Here is an 11,105-nt window from a genome sequence, read left to right on the forward strand (position 1 = left end):
TAGATTTTGTAATTTCCGGTCCCAATTAGAGTTTTCAATTTTAGAAATTTCCCTATTAATTTTATTGGCTAGTCTATTTTTAATCTTCCTAACTTCATCACTGTTAACTCTCTGGTAAATTCTACGTAAAGCATTTCTGTCGGCCAGTCGGCCTTTTTATAATTAAGGAATATACGGGTTTGAGTTTTAAATCCTGGCTTGCTATCCAAGACAATTTTGATCGGATTATGATCTGAGGACAGCTCATCAATAACGGTTAAATCTATATCACAGTTTAAATTCTTAGCAAGGCCAATATCGACAACGCTCGGTTTCGCATTGGAATACGGATAGTGCGTAAAATTATCTGGTGTTAAGATTTTCAACATATTTCTGCTAGCATAGTCATAAAATATATTTTTAGAGTTTAAATCACCATAAAGCAAGACTTTATTCCCTAGTTTAAAAATGAGGTTTAAGTCATCTGAGTCTACTTTCTTTTGTGGTGGATTATATGCGGATACAATTATTAGGTTGTCCATCATTTTAATTGCTACCGCTTCAATACTTTTTGTTTTTATGTCTACCTCATGGTATCGTATTGACATTTTAATTAAAATGAGGACTCCCCCCCCCCCCTCTTCCACTTGATCTATCTTTGCAAATTTTATTATAACCCGGCACGTATATGTTTGCTTTAGGGGTTAATTTAGTCTCATTTATAAGCATAATGTCTATATTATGTTCCCTTAAGAAGTCTTTTATTTCACTCAAATTACTACGTATGTCATTCGCATTCCAATGCGCAATATTTAATATGCTAGTTCTCGACCTAATCACTGCCATTGGAAATAATAGTTGAGAATACTTCTAATCTTTCTAGATCATTTTTACATGAACTTAACTTTGCGTTTAATAATTTAACCAACCTCAGCATCCTCGCTATATTGCACGTGTTATTCAGCTTTTGAAGTTCCTCGGTGAGCTCGCAGAAATCCGAATTGAGCTGCTGCCCCCACTGTTGTGAGTTGCTTTCCTCGCTCCTTCCTCCTCCTATGTGCTTGGCCGCTCCTTGTGTTATAAGCACCTTGGGGGTCCTAGATGTTATCGGTGGATAACTTTTATATGTTCTCTGGGGGGGCTCCTCTCTTGTATAACGCCTGACGTCATATGTCTTCTTATTTTTTTTCTGCTCCGGTTTACGACTTTTTAATAGAGTCACTTGTGTGCACCCTACGTCCTGGGCTATCATCTCGTCGTAGATCTCTACCAATGGTATGTTTGGTAGTCCTTTAAGAACCAAATGTTTTTGTTTCTGGCCCTTGAAGCCATGGGTAAGGTATGCAACTCCTTCCTTGTCTAGTTCCCGTTTTACTGCATTGTAGTCCTCTAATGTGTCCGTGCGCACTGAAAGACCTTCCTTCGTGATTGCGACTTTTACGTTTTTGCTGATTGTATAGCCTTTTATTTTCTTTATCGTCTCCGCATAATCTGTAATAGCCCATGTGATAACAATAGGCGGTATATTTATCTTCTTTGCTTTCGCGTTACTTGTTTCGTTTTCGTCATTAAGGCTCTCTTCGGCACTTTCGTCATCCATATCTGAATAGTCTCCGTTTTTACGTTTAAGAGTCTCTTCCTCATCCTCCGAGAGTGCTTAAAACCGATTAGCAGTAGGAACCGGTTCTCCGGATATTCTTGACCGTTTACTGCTCCTCATTTTCACCTTAGTGCAATCAATTCATAATTCCAATTTAATTCACTTACTACGTTCAAGAAAAACGAAAGAAGAATCAATTATTGTGAGGAAGTGAAGATAGTGGCACGAACGCGTGCCTTTATACACAACGCGCGGGGCCCGCCTCGCTTCTCTCAACCCTGCGCATGCGCGCGGACAGGGAGGTCGATCTTCTCGCGTTCGCCCCACCATTCCGTTTTTGGACCTGCACACCATAGCTCGCCTCGAGTCTCCCACTCTGGCTAATGTGAGTAGAGAGGGTATACTCGTTCGTGAGCTGCCTCCCACCATCGTCCGTGGCCCGCGCGCAAGTATCCTTCTGGTGGTTCGAGTGCGTTTCGACATTTCTCCGCTCTAATCTCTCTCCTCCACTTTACAACTTATATTTATTAACTAATGCTACAATTTATTTCTGGAATACTGTAAGGTAAGAATAGCAGATATTACCTTGACATTAATTATCTGAATATTGATATTTGTATTCATTAACATGTGATAATAAAGCAAGGCTCGTCGAGGTGAGAGCTGGGAATTGAGATCTGGAAACAGACACTTGGTACAATCACAAGTGACTTTACTTCTGAGTCAGAATTTTCAGCTCTCCCTTTTTATACATTGAGGATGTATATCAAACTAAACCCCACACCAAAAGACGGAGGCGAGGGACTCGCGCTTGGACAACCGAAGAAAAGCGAGAGAATAGGCGACAGTCGGATGAACCAACACAGGCTGACTGTCGTCCGCGTCGTCGCTCCGGGTTTCGTGTTACAAACTTCTATCTCTAGATTTAAACAAATTCAGAAGATATATGAAATTATATTATTGATTGGATCAAAATTCTTTTATTTAACTGGCAGTAACAAAAAGGAACGAAACTGACGGCCTGGTCCCTGTTGATAAATGATTAAAATACTAAATAGACCATATGGCCTCTGTTAAACATATGAGTAAAATATATTTCAGAAGGGTTAAATTGATGTATGAATTGTTTCTTAAAATATATTGCTTAATATGTTAATATTAATTTTTTTTTTCAATATTGTTTCTGAAACTTAGTTGATTGCAAAATTGAGAAGCCGTATCGAATAAGGGCACATATTTATGTCTCCATTATCGATCCGGCCCCTCAATTATTAATAAATGTTGTAAATTATTATAATTACACGAGGGCGCGTGCCGACACGCGCCGGCCGACTGCTGTCTAAAGCATCGAGACATACACTGTTCCACTTTTGTATTGGGTACGTAACGAAATCTGAATCAGAGCGCGTGGGTAAGATCGAACTTTTACGATTAAAAATACTAGACGCGCTTCGTTTAAACAACGATCAGCTGCGATTCTTATCATGCGAAAACGGAGCAGTTCCACGTATGAAATGCTTACATTGAAGTATCAAACGGCGCTAATTCGGGCAAAGCGAAACCCGACCCATTCAATGTTTTTATTCGCGAAATCTCGGCGTCAAAAGAGCAGTGCGTCGATATAGATATACTCGCTTTGCTTGGCTCCGTTCGACTCTGCTGGTTCGAATAACGACGAACAGCGAGCATCGAAGGAATCTGTAACGTAGGAGCTTTGCGTGAGCAGTGCGCTGAGTTGAGGCGTCGGACAAGATGTGTTGAGAAACATTAAACAATAATTATTTAAATATTCAATCTCGCGTGCTTTAAAATTTAAACGGCGCACGTAAATAATTAAAGTAACAAACATCGATCATACAATAAAGTGCGAGAGTTAAGGATGATGATCAGTCAAAGTTACGATAATGCTGTATTGAGATAGTTGCGGATATAAAACACTATCGCATCAATCAAGGAACGCCAGCTGATCGAATGAAGTAAAATTTATATTGCTCTCAATGCAAAATGCAAGCCAATTGTTAACATAACTTCATATGTCCTTCAACTACGCAACTTATCGCGTACCAGTATCAGTACGTGATGAGTTGTAAACATAGATTACAATAATTATATACTTCCAGCATAAACAAAATTGATTGGTCTTACTTTCTAAATGTTATATTGTTATAAAATTCATTTTGCGGTAAAATATACAAATACGTGCGTCTAAATTTTTGAAAGTAAGATTCATTAATTTTCAAAAATAACAATTTTGAGCTTGCATAACTGATCCGCTGGAGTTATTTCTATAGCAAAATATTATTAAATAGCAAATCTATATTTAATTTTATCGGCCCATCGTAAAAATGCGTTATAAACGTTCCGTAAACCAAAATTATTATTGCAAAAAAATCAATTTCATTAATTTTTACTAAAAGTTTTTTTTTCTAAATCGACTTTTTGTAACCATTACTCATATATAATTGAAAAAAATATTTAAGATATGAAAAAGATTTTCGTGTTTAAAAGTTTTTAAACAGAAAGTGGATAATTTTCGTATTGTGATGAGGTCTTTACCTTCATTAAATTATGGCTATTCAACTTATAATCTAAAAACGATTTTGACTTATTGCTTCGTCATAGAGGAAGCTTTGTGATAATACATTTTTTGGATTCAGAAAAAACATAATAGAAACATGTTTTGACGTTGTGGAAGTCGAAATATAGAGTTTTAGAAAATCTGTGTGTTTGTGTGTGTTTGTATATCGTTCACCATATCTCACCAACGCTTCGACCGCTTTGAATCTTACAAGTCCTATTTTCTTGGTTTTCTTCACAACGAAGGCGGCTGAAGAAAAAGATTTCAGTAATTTTTAGGTTATGTTCATTTTCTAAACTAAGAACGATTTTGACGTATCAGTTTTTCCAATTTTTTATGACTTTAAAATAGATGCACCACTATAGACTCTAAATGTATTTAAAAGAGCTTTAATTTTTCTTGATATTCGCGTTAAAATTGTTAGGTTATGTCGAACCGTTTTATTTTTATAAGCTAAAAACCAACATTTTTTTCAAATCAATATACCTCGACTTGTATTTTACATAATATCAAAAAGTACGTAGGAGAAGGTAGGTAATAAAAAGTTGCATAAGTAAATACATTTTTAGCTTGAATGATTTATTCGTTTTTGAGAATTTTCAGGTTAAGTCAACAAATGCTTTTTTCCACAATAAATAAAGTAAAAATAGATATTTTTTATTTAAACTTACAGCAAACGTAGATTGCATGATGCTATTGATCGCTTTCAATTTTGAGCCAATTTGAAGAAAACGTTTTCTAGTTACTTGAGGTTATGTGATTAAAATTTTTTTTTTTCAAAGTGCTGTATCTTGTAAAGTTTCTAATGAATGCTTATTTTATTAGATTAATAAAATATTTTTTGTAAGTAAAAGTGTAGTTTGAGGAAGCTTAGTGCCAATTCATTGGCAGCAGTTTTTTTCTAAGTATTGTTTTCAATTTTTTAAGATTTTAGAATAAAATTCCTTCTCGTATTAATGTTATGTAGAAGCATTTTTATTTAACAACCTAAAAACTACAAATCGTTTAGACTTTTTTTCTTAATTTTTCTATAACATAATTTTAACAATTTAAAAAAAGGTAAGGTAAATCGGGGGAAGACGCCACACCTAATAGACCGTAAGCCCACAATGTAAATGGCAACGTAAGTTTCAATAAAAAATATTTATTTTTACCTTATTTATCGTGGAAAAAACCGCATTTTTTCACTTAACCTGAAAATTCTCAAAAACGAATAAATCATTTAAGCTAAAAATGTATTTACTTATGCAACTTTTTATTACCTACCTTCTCCTACGTACTTTTTGATATTATGTGAAATAATGGTCGAGATATATTGATTTGAAAGAAATTTTGGTTTTTAGGTTATAAAAATAAAACGGTCCGACATAACCTAACAATTTTAACGCGAATATCAAGAAAAATTAAAGCTGTTTTAAATACATTTAGAGTCTATAGTGGTGCATCTATTTTAAAGTCATAAAAAATTGGAAAAACTGATACGTCAAAATCGTTCTTAGTTTAGAAAATGAACATAACCTAAAAATTACTGAAATCTTTTTCTTCAGCCGCCTTCGTTGTGAAAAAACCAAGAAAATAGGACTTGTAAGATTCAAATCGGTCGAAGCGTTGGCGAGATATGGTGAGCGATATACAAACACACACACAAATTTTCTAAAACACTACATTTCGACTTCCACAACCTCAAAACATGTTTCTATTATGTTTTTTCGGAATCCAAAAAATGTATTATCACAAAACTTCCTCTATGAGGAAGCAATAAGTCAAAATCGTCGATTAAAAAAAAAATTTTAGTAAAAAGTAATTAAATCGATTTTTTTGTGATAGTAATTTTGATTTAATAAACGTTTATAACGCGTTTTCTTAATGGGTCGATACAATTTAATGAAGATTTGCCATGTAATAATATTTTTCTATAAAATGACTCCAGCGGATCAAATGTGCAAGCTCAAAATTGTTATTTTTAAAAATTAATGAATTTTACTTTCAAAAATTTAGACGCACGTATTTGTATATTTTATCGCAAAACGAATTTTATAACAATATAACAATTAAAAAGTAAAAACAATCAATTTTCTATGCTTAAAGTATGTAAGTATTGTAATGTATGTTTGAAACTGATCACGTACTGATACTGGTACGCGAAAAGTTGCGTAGCTGAAGGACATACGAAGTTAAAACAATCGGCTTGCATTTTTCATTGTGAACAATCTAAATCTTACTTTATTCGATCAGCTAGCATTCCTTGATTGATCCGATTGTGCTCTATATCTGCAACTATCTCAATACAGCATTATCGTAACTTTGACCGTTCATCATCCTTAACTCCCGCACTTTATTGTATTATTGATGCTTGTTTCTTTAATTATTTACGTGCACCGTTTAAATTTGAGAGCACGCGAGATTGAATATTTAAGTAATTATTGTTTAATGTTTCCCAACACATATTGTCCGACGCCTCAACTCAGTTCACTGCTCACGCGAAGCTCCTACGTTACAGATTCCTTCGATGCTCGCTGTTCGTCTTCATTCGAACCAGCAGAGTTGAACGGAGCGAGGCATAGCGATTATATCTATATCGACGCACTGCTCTTTAGACTCCGAGATTTCGCGTATAAAAACATTGAACGGGTCGGGTTTCGCTTTGCCTAAATTAGCGCCGTTTGATACTTCAATGTAAGCATTTCACACGTGGAACTGCTTCGTTTTCCCATGATTAGAATCGCAACTGATCGTTGTTTAAACGAAACGCGTGTATTATTTTCAATCTGACGCGCTGTGATTTAGATTTCGTTACGTACCCAATACAAAAGTGGAACAGTGTATGTCTCGATGCTTTAGACAGCTGATATTAAACTTATGAATGTTGCGAGTTCTACATGAAGAACTGCTCCATGTCAATACTTACTTATTCGATGTAGTTCGGTATTGCTATAGCGTTGGAAATTTTAAAATTAAATTCTGGATTCAGAATTAATCTCTTTTCGTTAAAAATTTAACTATTTTGTTTAACGTTCTTTTTGGAAAGAAAAGTCATTATTTTGAATAAAAAATTCGCCTTTCAATTTGAAAATTTTGCTATCAACTTCTGTGTTTATAATTAATCTCTTTTGGTTAAAGATTTCACTATTTTGTTTAAATTTTTTCTATTTTGACAGATATTTCGATTGCTTGGATTGAAATATCGCCTTTTAGTTTGAAAATTTCGCAATTAAATTTTGGGTTCAAAATTAATCTCTTTTGTTTAAAACTGCAACTATTTTTGAAACATTCTTCTATTCTGACGGATACTGCAATCTTTTGGTTAAAAATGTAACTATTTTATTTAACATTATTCTGTTTGAACAGTGGTTCGATCTTTTTCAGTTCAGTTCAGTTGTTTGTAATTAGCTCGATTCGGCATCGTCACAAAAGAAATTACCTAGAGAATGAATACAAGTCATGCTTTTTGGAAATCACTCGTTTCATAGATGTTGCAAGAGCAAGCTCTAAGAAGGTAAATGAAAGAGGACTTAATTATGCGTAAGTTAAAAGAAAGGTATCTATCCCTAATAGGTCAAAAGTAATTAAATAAACAAAACATCTTGCAAGATGTAACTTAATTAATTCTTTGACTAAATCGCACCGCGTAACAAAAATACAACCATTTTCGTAACATATAAGTTTTCAAGTCAAGTAACAGTGATAAATTAATAATTAAATTAATAATAATCCACCACTTTTAATGAATAAATAAATGAATATTTAAGGGAGTATTCTGATGTGATGGGTAAAAAAAATCGAATTTTCTGTTGTTCCTTTTTTTGATAGTTTGTGGTCATAGAATTAATATCCCATATATGGTTTAGGCGATACGTTTCTTTTTGAATAGTAATAACGCTTCATAGTAGAGGACGAAATTGCGCGCGCTCGAGTTTCAGAGAAGGTACAGGGAGTCGGGATAGGTATTCGGAACAGCTGTTTAGTGTTTATACCTGCGTCTATATATAAAAGCACACTGCTCTAACCCTTTAGGTCCGTTTTTGGAAGGGTCTTAATAGCCATACGGCATAAATCACCTGCGCCAGGAGTGTGGTAAAAGCCCCGTTTAGCCCTCTTAGGATGAAGACCAACGGAAGCGCCCGCGTGGGTGAATCACGCGTGGAATATCTACGAGAATCCCCGTGGAGGGCCCAGCTGGGTTGCCCCCATGCTCTCACGGAACGACTAATCGAAGTTTGATATTTTTTTTCTTTAATTAGCAAATAAAACAGAGTTTTTTATATAAATATTTAAATATTTTACTAAATCTATTTAAAAAAGAGAATAGATGAATCATTTATAGAAGTATACAATTTGGACATAAAAAATGCGTTTAAAAATATGGTGCATGCGTTCTAAAATTTCTAAAAATTATAAATACAACTGTCCCAAAAACAACTTTTTCCTGCTTTTTTTAAAGAAAAAAATTCGAAGTTCCATCTTTACGAAAAATTGTAAATTTTTATAAAAATTAACATTTCATGTCAATCTTAAACGTTGTAAAATGGTAAAAAACACCTAAAAACCAAACCTTACACGAAAGTTAAAAAAATTTTATTATTAAGAAATTTTCATAGTTCACGATCAAATTTCTGTTGAAAATGTTATATGTTCATTAAAAATTACATTTACTGTCATTGTAAAAACTTGTAAAGTAGTCTACAACGATAAAAAACGAAATAATACGCGAAGAATAGTTGTAATCGATTAAAATTATTTCTTTAAAAATTATTTTATTAATATTCCTATTAACAGTTCGTGTATTTTACATTTACAGAACGTCGTATAATAATAAATAATTCAAAAAAGAAAGCTTAAAATTTGGTACATTAACTTTTCTGAATTGCAGCTTATGAGGATGGCTTTTTCATCGAGTTTCAACTTGTAGGTTTAGCGCAGTGGTTAAGACTCCCGACTGTTAGGCGATAGATTTAGATATTGATATGTCGGTTCAATAGCCCGTAATTGAGACTAATTTTGTAAATACGTTTTTCGTCATATCGTTAGAATGCAGCAGTACGGTACTAGTTATCACTGACGCATTGTGAATTTCCTACTGGGACAGTACAGTGCCAGTAGCGATATCATCCCAGCGATATGCCAGTACAGATGCCGTCACTGGCAAAAAAAAAACGAAACCAATAAGACTTCATGATGGCGGCCATGAGAGCTCCATAAGGGAAGCCAATGTTGGACCCCTATGAATTAGCATGTCGTTGCTATTAGGGGCCTCATCTGGACTGCCCTCATGGATTTCACAAGGCTTGAGGGAAATAAGATGCATACATTATAGATTTAAAATGAATATTTATTCATTTTTAATAAGTAAATAAATCATTCTTTGAATAAGTTAATTTTTAAAAAAATCAACCTCCATAATGCTTCCAATTAATTATTCCATTCACAGTCGAAGCATAATAATCTAAACTCTAGATCTAGGTGTTATGAAATTACTCAGATTTTACTCAGACATTTATTTATTTATTTATTGACAGTGGATGATTAATATTAATTTGACAATTAATTAACTTATTGATCACTATTACTTGACTTAAAAACTTATATGCTAAGAAAATGGTCGTAGTTCTGTTCCGCGGTTAAGATCACTTTTACCTCTTAAATGAACATGAAAGCACCTCTAAATGAAGCATTTAAGAGAAAAAATGACTCCTTTAAAAATTCTCTAACACCTCCAAGTTTCATAAAAATCCAATAATCGGTTTCAGAACTTCCATCAAAATAATTCTTTGTCTCCTTTTTGCATCCGGTTCCTCAATTTCAAGGTCGTTCGGGCAGGGTACAAAATACTTTAATTGCATTATGGCTATACAGGAGAGGTCTGCACAATTCACAGGTGCAACCTGATCTACGATCCCTAACGATCCTGTTTTTTTTTTTTTTTGATACCTGGAATCGAGAGTAAATGCATGATCTACATTTGAAGACCCCTGCTAAACTGGCATATAATTGCGCTTGATCGGAACTATTTTTTTCTAGAACTTCGATCTTATAAAAAAAATTTTTGGCCTTCAAATGAGAAACATATTATTTTTAGTTCGTTTAGACTATACATATCTAAGATGCGGAGAGAAATGTTCGTTGCAATCAAACTTTAATTAGGGCACTGTTTTTGACTCCCAAAGGAAAGGTTTGATCTCTTTAATAACGAAGATTAAAGAACTTTCTTATATCAGGTAAGCCCTATTAAATAATCTTATTTTTTGTAAATACAGAGGAAATGCTAACCTTTTTAAAGTTTTCTTCGAACTTGAAGGCTCCACCTCCAGTTGCGCAAACAGTAGTTACTAGATTTGCCATGCCTTTTGATTTTGCGAGAGCCAAAAAATTGCCCATCTCACAGGTTGGAAACCTTATAAAGTGTAAAGTACCTCTTCTGCCCCTAATCCGAAGATTATCCATCTAAATTCGAAAAAAATAACAAAAAGAAATAATTAGCAGCTGTTAATAACAAAATTTGTTCCTTCGATATGTGCTTACATTCTGGTTATTTTTTATTTTCTACCGTTTTTTTTCAAAATTGATTAAATTGTCATTTAAGTCGTAAAAGGCCAAACATAAAAATTTGGTATATTTCTGCTGCCTACTTTTCTCTATTTATTGACGGTTCCTCATAAATGAACAGAAAAATCCAAACAAAATTAGTCAATTTACCGTGAATTTATAGAAACTTTCAATAGTCATTCAATGCATTATTCATTATCATTTTGTAAGTAAATTAGGCAAAAGTAATAAATAATCAGAACTGACAATTAAAACTATGTTTTCTTTTGTTGTAAATTTTAAGCTGCAATTATAAATTATCCATTTTTTTAATTGTGGGTCCGGATGCAATAAGGGCACATAAAATTTTTTCGTGCGAAAACGAAGTCCCCTGGAGGCTTTAGAAAAAATTTTCGAATTTTAATT

At 33.6% G+C, this 11,105-nt stretch overlaps 1 protein-coding gene across 4 annotated transcripts in view; it reads right to left on the minus strand.

Annotated features, from left to right (window-relative positions):
• LOC117174080 (pantothenate kinase 3) overlaps window positions 1-11,105 on the minus strand; it is a 267,760-nt gene that overhangs the window by 186,374 nt on the left and 70,281 nt on the right. For all 4 annotated transcript variants that reach the window (XM_033362763.1, XM_033362762.1, XM_033362761.1 and 1 more), the window contains one exon: window positions 10,425-10,598. In XM_033362763.1, coding sequence (XP_033218654.1) covers window positions 10,425-10,598 — 174 coding nt within the window. The remainder of the gene's footprint in view (window positions 1-10,424; window positions 10,599-11,105) is intronic.

The sequence above is a fragment of the Belonocnema kinseyi genome, chromosome 6 (assembly GCF_010883055.1).
Source record: "Belonocnema kinseyi isolate 2016_QV_RU_SX_M_011 chromosome 6, B_treatae_v1, whole genome shotgun sequence".
Classification (NCBI taxonomy): domain Eukaryota; kingdom Metazoa; phylum Arthropoda; class Insecta; order Hymenoptera; family Cynipidae; genus Belonocnema; species Belonocnema kinseyi.